This window comes from Chanodichthys erythropterus, chromosome 3 (assembly GCF_024489055.1).
Source record: "Chanodichthys erythropterus isolate Z2021 chromosome 3, ASM2448905v1, whole genome shotgun sequence".
Taxonomy (NCBI): Eukaryota; Metazoa; Chordata; class Actinopteri; order Cypriniformes; family Xenocyprididae; genus Chanodichthys; species Chanodichthys erythropterus.
Genome location: NC_090223.1, coordinates 25,292,925 through 25,314,501, shown reverse-complemented (window position 1 = coordinate 25,314,501; position 21,577 = coordinate 25,292,925). Strand labels below are relative to the sequence as shown.

Genomic DNA, 21,577 nt, shown 5'->3' with positions numbered 1-21,577 from the left:
ATACTCTCAATACATTCCATAAATGAATCAACAATGTCTTGGACTTGAACTCAAGTTTATCCTTTGAACTTTTGAGTGCTTGTTTGATAATGTTTCAGTTATAAGGTGAAGAGATACTCCAGTTCTTTAAAAAGCTCTTTAAACTGAACACTGAAAAGAATCGACAGCAGTTGTCTCAGTCTCAGCCTCAGTCTACTGATCATCTTAACAGCTTCCAACAAACAACAGATAAAATGGCAGTTTTACACAGTGTGGACCTTTACTGGTGATTAAAGCCACAGCTTGCTGGGCAGACAGGCCTGTTTAACTTGAGAGATAACAAAAAGATTCTGCCTTAGCCATACCCGTTTCAGACAATCCAAATAGATCTACTGAAGTGTTTCACAATTGACAAAACCGCTTAATTAAGAATAGAGAAATGAGAATTATTTTGCTGGGAGATGCCGTTTTTGTCCTTGTCCCATAGTCCTGAGTTTTGTGTGTCATCCGTCTTAGACTTTAAAAATATAGCATTGCTCAGGGACAGCTGTTGAGCCAGAGTTCAAAAATAGCTCTTTGTTTGCTGTGCCACTAGAACGGCAAGTCCTGGAATAGTTTTTTTTTTTTAATGATGAGATAAAATAGTGACAGCAGTGATCTACATAACACTTAAAGGGGAGAAAAAGTTTGAAGAAATGAGAAGAGAATGAAATGAATTAAGCACATGCTTTTACATACACACTGTTCATTATAAGAACTAATCAATGAGTCATGAAATATGCAGTGTAAATTGGATCATAAATGTAAAAATTACATAGCTGCCCAAGGTCTTATAGTGTAGGATTATTCAGTGAATACATTTCAAAAGTACTCCCAAATCCATATGGACATATTTAATACAGTAGCATGACGGTTTCACATGTAATGCTGTCTGAGGGCTTGAAGGTCTCGCACATTCAACAGTGGTTTCCCAACAGAGTCTGAGATTTCTCTGGATTCCATGAATGTTTCCACAATATTATTTACGCTTGATGCTGAAAGACCTAAATAATTTGCAATCTTCCACTGAAAAATTGTATTTTTGAATTGTTTGAAAATTCTCTCATGACATTTGGCACAAAGTGGTGAGCCTTGACAATTTTTTTATTATTGTGTTAACAATGAGATTGTGGTTTTTATAAATCAATTAACACAAATTTTGTCCATCTTGTAAAAAATGACAAAAGCAGTCACCAAAAAGTCATTCGGTTTAACCAAAATTTCAGTTTTACATAATGACACTTTTGGTTATACCGAATGACAATATTTTCAAACAACACTAATAGGCTGATAACTATCTATCTAGCTAGTTAGCTTGCTAGCTAGCAAGCAAAAAGACAATTAAACATTTTATATTTAGTACAAGTTTTTAAAATGTTACAACATTAACTTTTTTATAGCGGTTGTACCGAATGACCTGATGTTTCGGGACATTCGTATGAGCAAGTTAATTTTTCAAATAGTTAAGAGAGTTACTTCACTTCATGACCATGTGGTCCTTTGCAGGTGTCTAAATGATGTCACATCCTGTCACATGATACTGACCAAATGACTTGATCCAAATGGTCCCTTTATATGGGTTACTCCGAATGACATCAATGAAATACATTTTTCCGGACATTCTTTCTCATAACAAAGCAACGACTTCTACACATAATTTTAATACCATTTTGCACTGTTGATAGATGATGTTATAAAATCATGCCAGAATAAAAAAAAAAAAATAGATGAATGTATACATTTATTTCATTTTAAGATATTTTAAAATCACAAATGACATGGTTGTATTGTCCTTTGGATGGTTAAACCGAATGACCTTTTGACACTTCAAAATCTTTAAAATACCTTTATATGTAGCAAAATATAATTAAAACCTTTTGGATTCAATAAAAGAGATCTAGTTGTACTACCTTATGTACTTTGGATGTCACATCTTTGTTTTTTATTATTACTAAGGCCTTTGGAAAAAAAAAAAAAAAAAAAAAAAAGACCCATCATGTCATTAACCCACATATGTCACTCGCCTATACGCATCTCATCATATCTATAAAAGTTTCTCCAGCTACAGTACTTTGTGTGGAGTGGGAGTGGCATAGTTTAGTTGATCACAATGAGCGAGGAAGGTTGAAATGAATCATGCTAAATATCAAACAGATAAATTATAACAGAGTTCATTGTAAAGCATTATCTACTATGAAGGGTCATTTCATTATAGCTGTTGTAATGCAGAGCCGAAGCACAACCAAAACAATGTACATAGTTTTTGAGCAGTTGCATCTTTAAAGGTACACTAAGTATTTACCCAACCAATTTGTGTAGCTGCACTCAAATATGCCTGGAATTGACTGCACTATTTCATGGCAACACTCATAGTTGGGTTCATTACAAAATCCATTACCAAGCACCACTGCTTAAAAATAAAATAATATAATGAGCAAAGACAACTAATCATCCGTCCAGACCCATCCCTACTATACGTCAGGGTAAAGTCACTGTCATACTCTGCTGAGGCAGGAAGTTTTACACAATGTGCAGAACGGCCATTAAGCAGTACAAAGTAAAACAGCAGCTATAAAGGCCTTTGGTGAGATACGCAGTTTGAAAATCTGTAGTCCAGTACACTCCATTCCTGGAAACTCTCCGCATTCCCCTGAAGAAAGACATCCATAACATCCTTCTTTGTGTGTCACAGGTAGAGAACGAACAGTGTCACGGTCTGCCACCCACTCAGGGATTATAGTGAGGCAAGGTGTTATGTGAAGGCATAATATGCCTCTTAATCTTCCCTTTTTCCTTTTCTAAAGCTTATGCCATGAGGCTGCACTAATGTGTCAAACATCAATCCCGCTGGCCACGGGGGGGGATACAACTGACCACTACTCTCAAATATTCTCAGGCAGACCACGTACTGTTTTGAGTCAAAGTCAAGACACACCAAAAGGAAGAAAAAAAATGCATCTGCACTACAGTAGCCGTAGGGGCATAATTCAGTCTGTCTGCAAAAGGCAGGTTTCAAAATTAAAAGGTAGCATGATTATTTAGGAATACCTATAATTAAAAACACTGTAAAGACATGTTAGAATGACATATGGGCACTTAGATTCAATTCAATAATCTGGAATATTTCCTAGAAACATGACGTCCCAGCAGACAACCAAAAAGTGCCACGATTGCATTTCAGATGATTTAAGATAGAATAACAACAGGTGAAACTGTTAGATCTCCTCATTTTTCTCCCATCATGGCGCCTGTAATAGATTTGCGCTACGTCTCAGCAGCAGTCTCCTTAATAGGACGGGAGATAGATTTGGCATGTTCAGCACTGATTTAGAACGCAAGGCCAGATAAGTGAACAAGGACTCTGGTTAGACTCTGACTAGCTTGCTTTGATTTGAAAGAAATTTACAGGTTGCCAGTGAGGAACTGCTAATTAACAAGGCAATTAAAATGCAATCAAAGCAATGAACTAACATCAGTTAAGTGTTCTTGGACAGGGCCAAGTATAAACTGAAACTGAAAACAAAGTTAGTGCCAAGATGGTGGGGATTTATGTAAATGTCACTCATTTGCATGCAAATGTGACCTGACATTTTTGTGATCATGTTAAAACACCGAAGCACCAATCTGTGTTTAATTTTGCTGATATGGTCAATTTGATGGTATAACCTCAAAGGGTGACTCTCCCAAGAAAAATGTCTGGGTCATATTTCAACTCCAAATTAAAAAAAATAAAACTCACAAAAGTTAAGAAATGTTAATGTGCAAAGAAAATAATCCTATAATCCTATTTTAGACCATTATGATATTTTAGCATTTTTAAACACTCATTTTTCATTCTCATGACAAATGTGCACATTCCCCCCCAAAATTCTCATTACAGAAATGCAGAAAAGTTCCCACTCATTATTCTCTTTTAGCAATGAAAACTATACTGTCCAAAAACATTTTTTGTATGTAATGTTTTGTACACATTACTTTTGTACGTTTGACTAAATTGTTTTTTATTTATTTGATTGTTTATTGTTTGCTTGTGTTTATGTATTTTATAATAGTTATTGTTGTTAATTTAAATAATAATTATAAATAAATATTTAATAAAGGGTCTGTCAAAAGATTAAGTGAAAGTTACATTATTACGCCATGGTGGCAAAGACTCTCTTAATGAGTGCGTAAGAACAAGGAAGTTGTTTTAGTGCTGTGGGACATCCCCTTAACTTTTAAGGCACAAAAATATTGCTTTCCTCAGCGGACATACTAAATGGACAAACTGATTTTATTTAATGGATATAAAATTATGGATATCAACCTGAAGAATGAATGCTATATCAGATGCAGGTAATACATCGTTTAGTCGATCTTTCTCTCATAATACCATAATAGTCAACATAATACAATAAGCTCCAATCAGAGGTGTAAAGAGTACCTGAAAACCATACTTGAGTAAAAGTACAGATACCTTACATCGAAAATGACTCCACTAAAAGTTACAAGTCACCAATTCCAAAACGACTTGAGTAAAAGTCTTAAAGTATCTGATTTTAACAGTACTGAAGTAATTTACTCACGCTGAAAATAAGAAACAATTGATTTGTAAGATGAGAAATCAAGTTTATTTATTTCTAAAATCAAAATATAACTGAACACCTTGATATTGCAATAAATCAAGGTCGACACAACAGCCTTTTAAACGTCTACAAACTCTCAAGTCTCAGTTAAGCTCAAGTGGCCATAAGTAAACCAATATCCTTCAAAAACGTCTTGTCAATGTAGTGGATAAATAAAACAATGTTAAGTAAAATTAAATAGTCAAAGTCTACTGTATGTGCTGGTTTGAGCCTCATCACCAGCTGTAGTCATTTCCTCATCTAATAAATAAAACACCTGCGATCAGCAACTACCTGCTAATGCACTTTCACGGAAAGTATCCTTTTTGACAAGTTTTGGGCGAGTAAAGGCAAAAAGATGTAGTACCTTCAATGCACTTAGATGGTGATATCGCTTCTTTATATCAGAAACAAACTGCTGCAGAAAAAGTTAGGTGCCATGAAAAATGTAGTGTAATTGCATTACTCATCACAAATGTAGAGGAGTAAAAAGTACATTTACTTGTTCAAAAATGTAGTCAAGTATAGAGTAAAAGTTACCAATATCTTTGATACTCAGTACAACTACAAAGTAGCCAAAAAGATACTTGAGTACAGCAACTAATTACATTTACTAAAACACTTTATACCTCTAACTCCAATGAAGCGACTCAACGTTACTTTCGTTATTAGTTCTAAAGTGACACTTTAACAGTTGAGCCCAAGCCTCCGTTATTAATTTTAAACTGGCAACTTGACATTTGAATCCATGGCAGAGGTAGTTCTGCACAAAAGAGGGTTTTTATAGACCCTCCTTTGTTGCCGAATATATAAATATATTACTGTATTTATGGCAAGTGCTTGATTAAATGGCCAAGGAAGACAACATCCTATGGCACAGATTCACCTAGTCTGATAAAACTCATAAAGTTGGTGGCTCAGACACTTGGCCCCTTTGGACATTCCTCAGACTCAAAATTGGGCAATTTTCCTTCCTCACAACAGAGACAGTTGGAAGTGAAGGTGAAAAGAAGAGAACAGCCCCATCGACACTCAGTTCATAAGCCAGTCGGATTAATCTTTCATAAAAATTTTTTAAAAAAAAGATGCTTTATTTAACAGCATGTCCAGAAGGACCATGATGATGACCTTCTAGTCAAAAAATATTCAGAGTTTGGGAATAGAAGATGTAAGTTGTTTCTTCTAGCTTCCTAAATGATCTAATAAACTAAACTCAATTACAGCCGATACACGACATACATTAAGACACAGCATGTGACCTCATCTTAAAACTCAACACGGGATGACAAACCGAGCAAGAAGGGGAATGAAGATCTGTAAGGCAAGCAAATATTGGCACACGAATATATTCTCAAATCAGCATAATTTCCTGAGGTTAACATGCAGTAAGAGGCTTATCCAAGCGATGAGATTTTAAAAAAAGCTGAAACAATGCTTTTTATTGGCAGATGGGATAGCCACTTCTCTCATTTCCAGGGATGAAGGAGAGTGGTGCAGAGCAAAATGAATCAGCACATCAATCACTGTTGTGAAGCTAAAGTCAAGGAGGAAATCACACCGGCATCTTGCACTGTAGCTCTATGTGAATTTCAAGGGCACGCAAGAGCCTCCTGATACACGGTGGGGCGAGGAGTCCACAGAGATTACGCAGAAGTATTAAGTGTCTCGTTTGTCTTTCTTACCTTCAGCCTTCAGACGCTGTGAGTCCAGCACCCTGCCGAGGCATAAGTGCTGCCAATGAGGTGCGTATGTTTGACTGTGTAGCGGGTGCTATTGCACTCACCAGAAACATTCTGTAGGCGTCCTTGCGTCTTACAGGGCCCCAGCATGAGTCTGTGTCGTTGTATTTCACACTCCCAGCACTGCACGAGTGATTCCCACTGCGAGAAGGCAAACAATTAGATACTTCTGACATCTGCGAATCTATTTCAGGAGTTTATAAAGTACCACAATATATATAACAGTTTGCAAATGTATTTGAGTATCATATTTGATACAACAGTCTGTTATGGCTCATATAATATGATATAGGAGAATATAACTGTATTAATTATAAACCAAGCAAAAATAAAAATTCAAAACCATTCAAAAAGTAAAGCTGACGTTTCATTCATTAAAAGGATAGATAGCCCAAAAATGAAGATTGTCATCATTTACTCTCTCTCAAGTTGTTCCAAACCTGTATGAATTTCCTTTTTCTGCTGAACAAAAAAGAAAGATATTTTGAAGAATGTTAACGAACAGATCTCTGAAGGCACCATTCACTTCCATAGTATTATTTTTTCCTACTATGGAAGTCAATGGTGCCTCAGATCTACATGGTTACAAACATTCTTCCAAATATCAAAGAAATTTATACAGGTTTGGAACTACTCAAGGGTGAGTAAATTACAGAAATTTCATTTTTGGGCTTTATTGTCTAGAACAAGAACAAGATGAGAGATTTTGAACTCACCATGTTACCTCCATCAGTGATACGGGTACAGCAGCGGCATAAATCGCCAGGTCTCCGTACAGGTACACGATTATGCAGATGTAGAACATGTTGACACCAACTGAAAAAAGAAGCATCAGGTGTCATACTGAAGATTCATGGCTTTACATAAAAAATCACTTCAAATACAAACATGTGCAGAGAACATGAAGATGGGCAGCATCATTCCTCTGATGTTCCTCCCCAACACTCTATAGCCACTAAACATAAGAGCCGTATAAATCATTCTAATTAAAGAAGCATTTCATTATGAAATTCCCCCCTGCTCTTCTCTTCATTAACCCCACACTCCTCTTCACCTGTTCTTCCATCCATCCATCACTCAGTCCCCGCCAGTTGGAGATGAGATGGAGAGCATTCAGGAGGAAACACAGACCAGCTTCACCACAACACACATTCATCATTCACCATCAAGCTCCTACGAGGATCTCAAATGGTTCAGCCAACCAGTCGGCTCATTAATTACTCTGAAGTCAACTAGAGCTAACAGACTATTTAAACTAGCTTTAAATAAAGTAAATTTATGATATAACTCTTTTATGAGCTTAATTGAGTCATCTTTCCCTCCACATAAAAAAAGCAGCAAATGTTGCTGTCAGTTCCAGTTCATTTTACGAAGACGAGTGGCGAAAAGCTGGCAGAAAACATGGGAAATTATGAATGCAAAGTCACTTGCAGTGCTCTTTTTACAATTTTTTTTTTTTATAAAAAAGGAGAAAAGGTCTGATACTTGAAATTTAGAAATATTGACTTTTCTTAACTTTCTGGTACTCTTTGTTTAGGGGTTGAAATACATACACATTTTTTTTTCTTAAACATGTTTAAATTATTTTTTTCAATTAAAGCAGTATTCAATGTTAAAATAGAGACAATGCATTTACAATCCAAATTTTTGGAGGTAGATTAGTGCCATCTGGTGGGAGTTAAAAAAAAGAAAAAGTTATGTAATGCCATGGTGTAACCACTAGATTCCAATATAGTTCTATGCATACAAATTCTCTAGTGTTTTTCAGACATAAATACTTTTTTTTTATGGTTGTGGATTTGGATTTATACTTAGACACTTACTTATTTATACTTACTTTTTGTCAAGGTTTAGATTTTTTTCTTCTTCTATTTTGCACTCTTGACATTTTAAAGCATCACCTCTTCATTGCTGTGCACTTTTTTCTGCACATTGGCTGATTTGTAGTTTGTACCATCAAAAGATTCTCTGAGCTTTTGTATTTTTACGTATTTCTCATTAATTCTCATTAATGTCGGTCATTTTTGACTGTGAAGGAGCCAAGTGTGACTTTTTTTTTTTTCAACCCTTTAACACATCTGAATCATGACCATGATTTTTTTGTTCACATATCTATTGCGACCAAAGTCACTAAGTGTCACCCAATTCCGATGAAGTAAATCAAATTAAAAAATTCAAAACGAAAAAAATTTTCTGCTACTTTTGACTGAAGAGGACCAGAGGGTTAAAAATAATTTTTTATACAATTACACTGAATTTAAATCCAGCCTTCTTGCTTTACTAGGCTACAATACCACTGTTTTTGTGTTAACATTTAAATGTAATAAAAAGTGATGCACTGATAATTCAAATTGATATAGCTGATAACCAAGGAATGTCATATGTATTAAAATTCTAGACTTTTGTCTAAATGATGATGATAATAATAATAATAATAATAATAATAATAATAAATAATTAAAAAAAAAAAAAAAAAAAAAAAAAAAAAAAAAATCAAACTCTAAAAAATAAAAATTGATCGTTTTAAAATGCTTAAAGTGAATAACATTAAGTGAGGTAATCTAAATGTAAAGATTTTGGGGAAAGGAGTATGCACAAATTAAACATGGTTCAGTTTCTTCCTTCAACTCAAGTCTATAGGATTTTGATCCATCTTAAAATGTCACTTTTGAAAAGTAATATCAAGCCTCCCCTCAATGAGCAAAAAAAGCATGTAGCATAAACAGTTCAAGACAATCTACACAAGAAAGTTTAACAGTTAGGGTTAGGAATTTCGAAGAGCTCACATTATGAGCAAAAGTAATAGTCTTAGCAAGCACACCCAAAAACAAAATCAATCATGGGCTAATCTATCTCTTCTGTGGCATTATCAGAAGCAGTCTTCTAATCAACCTGTCAGTGGGAAGGTTACAGCCACTGTGAGCAGCTCAGATAAACCAGCAGCCATGAAGAAACCTGTCCAATAATGAAATGACAGAAGCCATCCTGTTGTTCATTTCAGACCAGAGCGGATTCACATTCTGCTTTAAAAGTAACTGAACCTAAAGAGTAGCTGTGTGTACTTTCTGTAAAAACTACCTCCCACCTGCCTTGACAATCCTAAAGTCCATTCACAAACATTAAAGCCTTTAATTACAATTCATTTTATCGTATAAAAGCCTGCAGTTTCTTTCCGCTGAATGGCAGCTCATGGATTGATCACCCCCATAACAAAGGCTGCGTTTAGCAATTGCACTAGGATTAAAAAGACAGCAAGTCCTAAGACATGAGGGCAAACAAGAATTATATTTGAAGCTACAGTCAATACTAAAGTCACACTAAGTAAACTAATCTCCTTCACAGTGAGTTATGCTTCCATTTAATACATTTACGATCAGAGTCTGCTCAGATAGTTATTAGTTTCTCCCAAGTGCAACTCCAAATTGGCCACTTCACTCCATTCTATGCTGGGAAAGGTCAGAGCACACACAGAGAGCTATTTTAACACATCACACTTAATAGAATAACAAAAGTCGACAGGGCGAGTATGTGACGTCTGTGCCGAGAAAGCACAAAGCTCTGAAGCTACAAGTGCGTGCTTGTGTTTACCAAACATGAGTGTGTGAAGCGCATAATAGGCAGTGCTGGTTTGTTGGAGGGTGTAACAAGTGCGCCACCTAGTGGATAATACTTGCCATCACATGCTGTGGATGTATGGAACCAGGGTCAGAAATTAACTTTTCCATTAAGGGGCTTTTTTTTCTTGCTTTTTTTTATAAAAGGGCAATTTTTGATTACTGTATGTGTTATCTTTTATGTTAAATACTATAAAACTGGATTTGATGGAAGAAACTGAGCCATGTTTAATTTGTGTATGCTCATTTCCCCTAATTTTTACCTTTAGATGACCTCACTTAAAGTTATTCATTTTAGGCATTTAAAATGGTTGAATTTTATTTTTTAGAGTTAGATTTTTTTTTTTTTAGCATTTAGACAAAAGTCTAGAATTTTAATATGCCATTCATTGTTTATCAGCCATAACTATATCAACCCAAATTTGAATTATCAGTGCATCTTTATTATATTTAAATGCATTTACAAAAAGAGTGATATTGTAGCCTAGTAAAGCATCTGACATGGGATGTTTATTCACATTGACTGTTTAATGTTGTTCAAAAGGTGGCGTACATGTATTTAGACTGAAATTTAAATACATAATAAATGCATAAATGTAAATTGAATGACAACTGCATAATGTTGCATAGTGTAAATATCCTACATAAAGTATATAATTTATAAAATTAAAAAAATAGGAGGGCAGAACTTAAATTATAACCATTATTGTCGTGTCATAATGTTTTTTAATGTTGTTTAATAGAATACATAAATAAATAAAAAAAATATATGTGTGGGAAAACGTCTCACCATAAATGCTTCTAGGCTACACAGACAAAACAAGTTAAAAATTGTTTCTGAATTAGTTTATTGCCTTTTTATGAATTAGAAAAATCAAGATTTCTCATTATCTTAGCAGCATGAAGAACGAAACGGTTCTTCAAACTGGGAATAAATTAAATACAGAAAGCGAGCAAAGAAAGTTCCCCGTCACTTTAGCCTAGCGCAAGGTCACCGAGTTATGCCCTCTCGAAAAGCTCCCGTTATAAACACAGAAGCTGCGAGTAGATGATAACATTTTCTACACTGCAAAATTAATCTCGTTTACATTGTATCTGCACTTTGATGTTTATGTTTATGCACTACTGCAGAAATGTGTGTGATTGGTTATAACTCTCAACACCGCCAAAAATGTGTAAACGAAATCTTTGATGCAACATGAGCAGATCTAACTGTAATGCTGAAATCAACACTTTAACCACGATCATCATAATTGAATTATTGTAATTGTACAAGGGCATTTTTGTTCATTTCTGTGGCATTTTTGCCCCAAGCACCTGTTAATTTCCAACCCTGAATGGAACAGAGAAGCAGGCCGATTCTGATGTCCGTCCTTTGCCTGATAGTTGGAGAAGATGCCAAAAGCAATGCTGTTGAGATATTGCAAGGCTGCACAGGGCATTGTTGAGTCAGCCTTTGTGTAGTGCTGCTTGTGAAATGATGCTTAGGAGGGCAAGAATCCTGAAAATAGGAATCAGTATACACCTTGGTTTGTAGTTCAAGGTGAACACGTCTTCTTCATATTCATCAAGAGATTCTCATTACCTGGGTTCTCCATCTCTAAGCAAGCCTCTCGTTTCCTTATATTAGTATAGATAACAGATCTACAGTGAGGTAATTACAACCAAAAGCAATTTAACTAGTTCTAATTGCACCCCATTAGCAGCAAATAACCTTGTTCACTGTTACTGAACACTGAAACAAAACTTGACCTTCGGAAGCCATCATTTAAGGTCTGATAATAGCCTTATAAAGCTAAATGTCTTAACAGAGATTACATTGTAGTGCATAATGACGCAAGAAGTCTTACCTTTATTAAAAAACATGGAGGCCATTTGTCCCATCTCGACTCTCTCGACAATGTCAAAGTGGTCTATATTCGCGGCACGCTCTGTAACATCAGATGACAAAACCAATAATGACCTTGAGAATTTGATCTTGGGTAACACTGCAAACCATTATATTGACAAAGACAATACAATGCAAACAGCACTTACGGACAGAAAGAATGGGCCGTGTCTCGACGGGTTCTGAACGTCCCCGGATAATGACCTCATCATCTGAATAGTCCGAGCTGGAGTCGCTGTCATTAATCTTATAAAGGTTGTAACAACAAAATTAGTTTATTTACTAATGCTAGGCCCTAAACAAACATGCTCACAAACAAAAAACCCTACACTTTTCACATATGTGCGAGCAAGCATACAGTACACGACTGTTCAAAACTTTTTCTTTTTTAATACTTTTATTCAGCAAGGTAGCATTAAGCAGCCTTGGCGAGCATAACGGGCCTCTTTCAAAAACTAAAAAAATCTTACCAACCCCAAATGTTTAAATGGTAGTGTAAGGCTTGAAATATAGCTTGTTCCACTTTTATGGTGCTTTTTTATCATTTTTGGAGCTCTACAGCACCAGTCCACTTTGACTTTCATTGTATGGTGAACATTCAGCCTAATATATATATATATTTTTATAGGTTTGGATCAACATGAGGGTGAGTAAATTAAAACATTTCATTTTCAAGCCCTGGATACACTGCACGATTTTAGCAATCTTATAAGATCATTACTTTATCTCACTGTGCGACATGGATCTACTAAACTTGGGTACGACATGCATGTAGACTGTACGATCATGACACCTGTTGACTCGTAGGCTACGATGCAAGTTTCTATCGAAGAATAAAATGTCATCAGCATGCGCTAGTGGTAAAAAAAAAAACAATGTTGAATCCCACTTTGGCAGTTGTAGTTTTTGTGTGCTGAAAATAAAAAGGAAGCGGCGAAAGAAGAAGGGAAAAGAGCTTGAGGTAAGCAGTTTTAAGGTTTAGCGCATTGATTTCATGTCGCATTTTTATTGGCAGGTCAGTAGATGTAGGTCGTAGCAACAGATACACTGTGCGTTGATCAGGCTGAATTTCTGACACTGTCAGAAAACTATCTTAGGCTATCTCTGGTCGCAAGACTGGGAAAACAGCCGTCTTTGAACCTCTCTCACTGTACAACATGGGACCACCGATTAAGAGCCACGATCACAGAAATCACCACGATTGTTTCACGATGGCAATCTTTCGTCTGGGACAGCCAAAAATCGTGCAGTGTATCTTGGGTTTAAGACAATATTACATATGACAGAGAGGACACTGTAGAAGAACAGGTTTGATTATTGCCACAGCTATATAATGCGCAATTTAATGTGATAAAAACAAGGTACCATTTGTCATGCTACATTTTATATACACAATATATGCTGTTGCTGAAAAGAGATCATCTATTTAAATAAGAGTATAAACATTCTGATGTTATAGTTGTGTAGGCCATTATATAAGATTTCAATTTTTCTGTTTGATCGGGTCAAACTGACTAGAAGCATTGGCCTCGTTATAAGCATACGTCAAAGCTGATTTAGTACATCTGCCCTAAATGGCCCCGTTTCATTCACTAATAGGTCAGTATCATTTAAAGTTTCAACTTTCTGGCTTGATTACCTGCAGTGGGACGTGTAACATTTCCATGATCAGTGTAATTTTCATAGGGAATACCCTAAAACTGAATAAGAACATAGTGTTCAGGGTAACCAGGGTAAACTGGTGACGTCACTAACCTCTTCCTGTTCTCTCCTCTTCCAGCGCAGCTGGGCATTGGCAGCAGCCATGGCTTCAATCACAAATGTGGTGGTCATGAAACTGAGTGAAGACAGGAAAGTTAAAAACTTCATATGTAGCATGTTTTAAAAAAAAATTTTTTAAAAATGAAGGAAGGAAAAAAAAGATGCAACAACAATGTGTCTTATATATATATATATATATATAAATACATACATGCATTCATTTATTTATGAATTTATGAATATTTATTCTACATAAATATTTGATGTATAAATATATTTTTGTTAAATACATACATGCGTGTATTTAAATATACAAAATAAATACACACACTGTAAAAAAATGTAAAGACAAACTTTTTATTATTTATTTATTTATATTTTTTATTAATCGTTTGACAGCACTAGTGCATTTAAATGGAAATGACTGAATATCATTCTTCCCTGTGTTTATTTCATGAAAAACAATGTGGAATAAACCATCCATTTGTTTCCGACACTGGGATCCTTCCGAAGACTGAAAACGAGCTGTTTAAACTGGACGCATCAAAGCGAAAGTTCTTTCACTCGTGCATTTGTCCTGTTGTCAGCTGACTCAAGCGCGTGAAGTATGTCAGTAACTGAACGCACATCTGTGTATACTGTATCCAGTGTAGACAGCCCCATTGATTATAATGGGCTCTATTTGCTTTTGACACGACGCTCACATCTAGTGTAGGCAAATGTCAGCCGTTAAGCAACTGAATGCTGGTAGGCAGGGCATATGGTGCAATGATGTACAACTATTCGACAATGTCTTGTTCTGGAGGCAGTCATATGCAAATGTATTTGCCTGTGACATGTCATAGATCCCTCAATATCAAAATGAGTCGTTTTCGGAGGTTGACTGAATAAATGCTTTGTTTATAATGAGGAGGACATTTAAGATATGCAACTTGCAGGATGTTTTAATGGTACAAAGACCTTTTATATGTCAAAAGATCAAGGCAAATTTGATTTCTCATGTCATGACCCTTATGAACTATATCACTCAGTCCTACTGTAAAATATGAGAAACTGCATGTCATCTACATACATCAGTTTCATTCGGACATTTCCTCTCATAACCTGTATTTAAAGACCGCTGCTGTCTGCTCTCTTTCCTCTGCTGTTTCATTGATATACAGCTCCATCCTGTTTCATCTAAACACTCATAACTCTCCCCTGGGCTCTGTCAGGGACTCAGACAGCTGGCAGGTTGGCAGAGGTGATAAATGTGTTTTGATGGCCACAGCACTAGCAGCATCAGTAACAGGGTTGAGAGGTCAGCTAAAGATGAGTGAGTGACAGAGAGAGATAGCAAGCAAAGAAGACCAAAAGAAGACATGCCATGCTCTTATTGGACACAAGATGAGATAGAGACCGAATTACACTTCTCAAATTCATGCCCTAACTACACACAAATTAGAGACCTATTCTAACTCCATTTGGCAAACCACCACAAAGAATATCAATGGAAATCTAATACGTACAGCCTCCTAAACCTGATATGTCAAAACTCAAAATAATCAAGCCTAGCATTAATAAGAAAACAGCAACCAGCAGAACGCAAACACCAAGAAGAAAATAAAAAATACTTTTACTTCTCAAAGTAATAATAACAATAGTCTGAGAGGGAGTATCAGCAAACAAAAATGGATATTCTTTAATCAACAACATATTATCCCGGACGAGCCCCCAATGTATGTTACGTCCCAGTCTAGGGGCAACGTGGAGTAACATAAATGAAGAACGTCACATAAGGAAAGCGTGGATTCCCATTTCCAAAGCTTGCATAGTGACTTGTAAACGAAAAAAAGACTGAATGCTCCTACAATAAATGAAAATTCACACTTTCCTTATGTGACGTTATTCATTTATGTTACTCCACGTTGCCCCTAGACTGTGGAATGTTCTTTAAAAAAAAATGTTTTAATAAACTGTATTGTGTTACGTCCCAATTTTATTAATTGTTTTAATTTGAAGAGTAAAGGCCGCTCATACCAAGAACTATAACTATAAAGATAACTAAACCGATGACATCCATATCAATGCATGAAATGGTTCTGTTTATTATAACCATGTGCTGCAGTTTTGTCATCTGCCGCTTTAAATGCTCGAGCTCTTTAAAGCAGAAAGGAATCTGATTGGCTGTCAATGTTGTTATTGTTCATTAGCTGGAAAAAAATCATTGTGAAAGTGAATCCAACAAAAATGTTTCTCCGTGCCGTTATTGTTATAGTTGTGGTGTGGACTTTTACATTTAGAAAGATTTTTACGATTATATCTTTATTGATATCTTTATAGTTATCGTCCTTCATTGTGAAAGGGCCTTACTGCAGCACTTTGTTTGCCAGCAAAAATAAAAGGAATAGTTACATTTTCATTTGATTCTCTTTTAAATAATTAAATAATCATTAAAAAAATTAAAGTGTTAACATGGAATTCCCCCCAAAAAATAAAAATAAATGGAAAACATAGAATTTGGGAAAAATAAAAAAAGACTGTATAGGGCCCTACATTTTGTTGTATAATGCACACTAATTCAGACATTTTGGAGTGTCACTTGAGGTCACCATTTCTTATTTTTATCAATTATTCCCAAAATATGTGCATAGGATACAATACTTATTGTAATAAATATAATGAATCATTGATCCCATTACAGTGTGTGTGTGTACTATTTACCAGTGCTTTGGCAATGTAGACCCTTGTTTTATCATGTAATTTAAAGGTAAATTACCAGTAAATTACCACTGAGAGATCATGTGTGAACAGGACCTTTTCAAAAATACCGGTAAATTAGTTCTGCTATTTTCTCAGTATGAGTAAATTACTGGTATGCTGCTGAGTGTAAACAAAGAATGGAGATATCCAGTATGCGTATGTACAAGGTCAGAACGTGCTGATATAAGATGTCTGCTTTGGGCCAATTATAAAGCTCTTTGTAGCCGTCTACAGTAAGCTCCACTGCTTTTAATTGTTTTTCTTATAAATATATAATCTTATAAATCTTATAAATAAAATTTATATTCCATAAAGATGAACAAAACATCATCATTCTGGTAATTGTACGGTAATTTACCAGGATTGCTGCGTGAAAGGAGCTAGTTAATACACTTTTTTTAATGTAAAAAGTCTCAAGGATGGTTCATACCAACTCATACCAAGCCTTAATGGAGAAAAAGAGAGCAAGAAAGAGAATGTGATGGATTTTAAAAATCCTATAGGGAGAGCATACCTCATAAAAGCCAAAAATGAGATGAGGGAGACGCTGACTACCCAGCCAGCTGCTGCAAAGGCCTTGGGCATGGTCAGGGCACCAGTGCCAACAATAAGATTGAACATGTACACCAGGCCAACCTACATAAACACAAAACAGACATGTCTATAGCGGATTCAAAGTTTTCAGAGATCACTGATAAAAAAGAAAATGTATAACAAGCACTTAGGTTTTACAATGCACTGAAATGTTATCACACAAAGATCCCATTATGTATCAGCTGTCCTGCAAAGATGATGTGCCTGGAATTTTTCACTATCATGCATTTCAATTAGCTAATGCATGTGATGATTCATTTGATCGACACTGCATTTCCTGCCACTTGAGTGCGCAAACCACATATAAATCAATAAAGTCCGCTGAAAATTAGTCATGAGCTTGACAAAGTATCTACTGTTAATTCCATTAAAAAGTAATGAGCATTTCTCTTATGATTACCTAAAAAAAATGCTTCCCTTTAACTAATGTGAGCAAAACAAAGTAGGTAAAGGACATACTGTACATTCACTCAACTTACTTCAAACGTATTGATTTAGTTTGGATTATTTTAAGTAGTTTATTTTCAAAGTGCTTGCAACTGAAAACCAAAGTACATTTTGGTATTTGGAAGCAGTTTTTGCATTAAAAAACTAATTCGGAGGCTCTTATTTATATCGTGAACTGTCTAAAAATAAATAAATGTGGGTCCTAAAGACAGTTTAGTTATATTTTAGTTTAATTTAGTTTAGTTTTTACTAATTCAGATTAGTTTTCACTCTTTGTTAGTTTTAGTTTAGGGCAAAAAATTATGTGTTAAAGACTTTGTAAAAAAATCTTTATGGCTGTTCAATTTGACACATTTAACAATTAATTTAATTTAGATTTTTATTCCGTCTAGCCATTTTCACATATTGTCAGACAGGAAAAGTTTTTCAAATAAAACGCAAGGCTACATTCCAAAAACACATGAGTATGGATTATGCACAGCTTTCTGCTGATTTGAGTCATTAAAACACGCTTCTCCTGGTTCCATGCGCTTTCATTTCCTCTTTAAATGAGTAACACAAAGTGTGTGGTTCGAATCACATGACTCCAAGTGACATAAAGGCACATAAGGAACTTATGACAACGATTATCTTGCATTATTTGGTTATCAAAGTCTGAAAAACGGTGAAAAGAGAAGTACATTCAGGCCAAAATTACAGTAATCAAATCTTGAACTATTTCATGAATGCAGGTAGGCAGCCTTTCAATACAGAGCAAAAGAAATCACATCATGACATGATAGTTTTCTGTACTATGATATTGTCACAAGACTTTTTCTAAGGACACAAACAGCTGACTGTGCAGAACGGTTAAACTGACCAGTGTGATTAAGCAAAGTAGTTCAAACAAGTTAATCAATACCTACTCCATCTACAACTATTTACTTAGTCAGAAGTAATACTTACAAATGGTGAGTAAGGCTCCCCTGTTTCTGTAATGCCCCCAGCCATCTCGAAGAGAAAAACACAACTCTCAAACCTGAAATTTTACCACACCGAGGAAAGAAAAGACTGTTTTAATATTTAATACACTGCAATTTTGCCAAAGGGACTTAAGAAGGCTAGTGTAACATGACTAGCATCAACCGTTGTTTGTGTTTCATTTATATTCACTCAGCTGTCACAGAATATTACAGATTTAATAAGTATATACTAGACTTTTTCAATATTCAACTGCTTTATGTGACTGTTTTACTATAGCAAACATATCATATCCATTATTTTGAAAACAGAAAGAAAAGGCTCACCTGTCGTCAAGTGAAGTGATGTCGTTAGGAAAGCACGAGACTGTTTTCTTGTAACGTCTTCACTTTCAGCAACGCAGCTCGCGAGCAAATGCAACGTAATAACAAAGCAGACCGCATCGTGCACACCTCCCCATTATTTAATTAAGTTAACTGTTAGCGGTTAATTAAGACAGGCTGCAGAAGTTCTTCTGTTTCAGACAGCATATCCATTAAAATTAAAGAGTAAACAGGACGTCAGCAGGAAACTGTTCCTGATAAAGGGTGTGGCGTAGAAGAGCGGAAGTATTCGCTGATTGGCTGAATTGTGGTGACGTTAAGAAAAAGACACTTTGACGTTTGCAGTATGGAAGCAAATAAGATTTTTTTTTATCATATCGTGAGTTATTCACTAATTTAGTAAGCAAAGCATCATTTCGGAACGTGGTTTACAAAAAAAAATATATTTTAACCATTAATGGTCCCTTAATTATACTGACGATTCAGTCCCTTTCAGATTGACCCCAAACTTTTACAGAGCGCTTGCATAAGAAAAAATATACATTTATATGATAAACTATATATATCATTTTTTTAATTTACTTCTCACTATGCATTTGTTTTTGTGGATATTTTGTATTTTTTTACCTAACGTTATTTACTGCACAATTACTTAACTATGCCATACATTGGCTTATGAAAAATGATTTTTAATGAAAAAAACACTTAAATGATGAGCTTAATTAAATCTAAATTGTAGATCTAAATAGTTTGGACATTGCTCTATGTGTTAGGGATAGAATACTACCATCTACAGGTTTGTGGAAAAACCTTAGGAATTATAGTTAAAGAAAGTGCAATGACCACATATATCCAATAGAGGTCAATCTTTTTTTTCACTTCATGCTTCAACTTCTCACAACTTTATAATTTGCGAACATGCTTGTTCCATGCTGCCTTTGTGCTCTAGTATTAGTCCTTCATTTATGTATGGAAATTGTTCAGATTTATTTTAAATTTTATTATAAATTTTGATTTTAATTTCTATAAAAATGTTCTCTGTTGCAGTCACACGTGTGTCTGTGTCTTTGTTTTTATGGGTCTTTGTGTTTATGGTCAAGGAGCAGACTTTTATTTACATGTGTTAAATTTTCAGATTTAGGCCAGTTTTGTTGATTTTATTTGCCAGTTTCTATAAAAATGCTTTCTGTTGCAGTCACACACATATTTTTATGTGTGTGTGTGTGTGTGTGTATGAGAAAGTTCGTTCCACTTTGTTTATGGTCTAGGACCAGACCTTTATGGAAATGTAGAACATTTCAGATTTATACTGGATTTATTTTAACAAATAAAATGGAAAAAAAAAAAAAAAAAAAAGTACAATTTTTCATTTTCCCATTCATTTTCAATGTGGGGTCAATCTGACCCCAAGGGACTAAATCATTTTTGTTTTTTAATACACTTTTAGAACAACCAAATCAAGTCCACATTTTTTTGTGCATGTTTAGATAGATTTAGGAAATGTTACAGAGTCTCATGCCCGAGATGAAGGGAACACATTTTAAAAACGAAGGAAACTGTCAGCGGGGTCAGATTGACCCCAGGGAGCCATTAAGGGTTAAACATCTGATTAAAATGGTCAACAGTGCCAGACTTGTAGCCTATTTAACACTAATTAATAATGCTGATCGCAAAGGTTTTGTGTGTCAAGACAGCCTGCATAACTAGTTCTCACCTAATTCTTGAATGTATAACAACCCAAAATTATTAGGTAATTTGCAGATTATAGTAAGCGGGGAAAGCGGTTTCAGTTGTCACACCCTATGAATTAAAATGATTTGGCATTCAATATAGTGAACAAAAACACCACTATACATGCATGTCTGCATGTGTGTTCATGCAGTTTTGCCACAGCTTCCAGTGAGTCTAGAGGCCATTTTGTCAGCATCTGGACAGCTAAAGTTAAAAATCAGACCACAATTTGTTTTAATTTGACAGAAAATGTTTATTTCCCCATTCAAAGAATTTAAAGAAAAGGTGATTACTGAACAACAAGTCAACAACATAAAAAAAAAAAAGGAGTGGGAAAGGGGGAGGAAAAGCAATGCTTCAGCAGACTTTCTGAAAATCATAAGCTAAATGCATTTGTCCTTTTTAATCTGACTAAATAAAAATTCTTTAAACAAAAAGAAAATCAAAAAGTAAAAAAAACTTTTAAAGTCTAAAAAAATCTTTGTGCATGCGCACAAAATAAAATATATTAAACAAAACTATATTAACACAAACTTAAATCAATGTTAAACAAAAATGTAAAAAATAAAATAAAATTAAAATAAAAAATAAAAAAAAGATAACATGGTTTTGGAGGAACACAGGACTGCTTGGCAGCATATTGTTATTACAGTAACAGGAGCAAAGTCATCCTTGCACTTATTTAGAAATTGATGCTTTTCCAATTCTAAATACTTAACAGCATGTTGTTAAAATAGGACCACACAATTTTCAATAATATCCTTTTTTTTTTTTTTTTTTAAATCTAAGGTTAAACTTCAGTTTAATTCAATCTTAAAGTAGGTCACATCCCGTTTTAAACAAAAGTTGTTTTCAAAATCTTTGAAATAGTCTAAATGTTGGAATATAGGCTTTTACAAATAATAATAAAAAAAACAACCCTAGAGGGTGGAGCAGCTTAAAAAAAAAAGTATACATTATAAAAATGAGATTGTCAGAGCTAGTGTTTAATGATGAGAGAAGAAACCTTAAGATGCAATTGTCTTTTCATAGAGACGAACATGCATATTGCTTTAGCAGGCATTTAAAACCAGGACAACAGCTTAAGCATGATCAAAAGAACTAAAAAGAAGGGAAAAAGATTTGGGAACCCTTTCCTAAACCCCATCAACAGAGC

At 34.9% G+C, this 21,577-nt stretch overlaps 2 protein-coding genes across 2 annotated transcripts in view; both read right to left on the bottom strand.

Annotated features, from left to right (window-relative positions):
* Positions 1-18,947, bottom strand: part of tmem104 (transmembrane protein 104) — a 53,060-nt gene extending 34,113 nt beyond the window's left edge. Inside the window, exons 1-8 of the mRNA XM_067372520.1 lie at positions 18,694-18,947; positions 18,353-18,425; positions 16,881-17,002; positions 13,619-13,700; positions 12,013-12,109; positions 11,826-11,906; positions 7,078-7,177; positions 6,406-6,502 (exon numbers count right to left, since the gene is read on the bottom strand). Of these exons, the coding sequence (XP_067228621.1) occupies positions 6,406-6,502; positions 7,078-7,177; positions 11,826-11,906; positions 12,013-12,109; positions 13,619-13,700; positions 16,881-17,002; positions 18,353-18,397 (624 nt within the window). The 5' untranslated portion in view covers positions 18,398-18,425; positions 18,694-18,947. The remainder of the gene's footprint in view (positions 1-6,405; positions 6,503-7,077; positions 7,178-11,825; positions 11,907-12,012; positions 12,110-13,618; positions 13,701-16,880; positions 17,003-18,352; positions 18,426-18,693) is intronic.
* A 1,711-nt stretch (positions 18,948-20,658) lies between these two features.
* The window catches only part of tnpo2a (transportin 2a), a 19,507-nt gene continuing 18,588 nt past the window's right edge, over positions 20,659-21,577 (bottom strand). Inside the window, exon 25 of the mRNA XM_067381486.1 lies at positions 20,659-21,577. This exon is cut by the window's right edge and continues 1,616 nt beyond it. The gene's annotated coding sequence lies outside the window, so the exon portion shown is untranslated.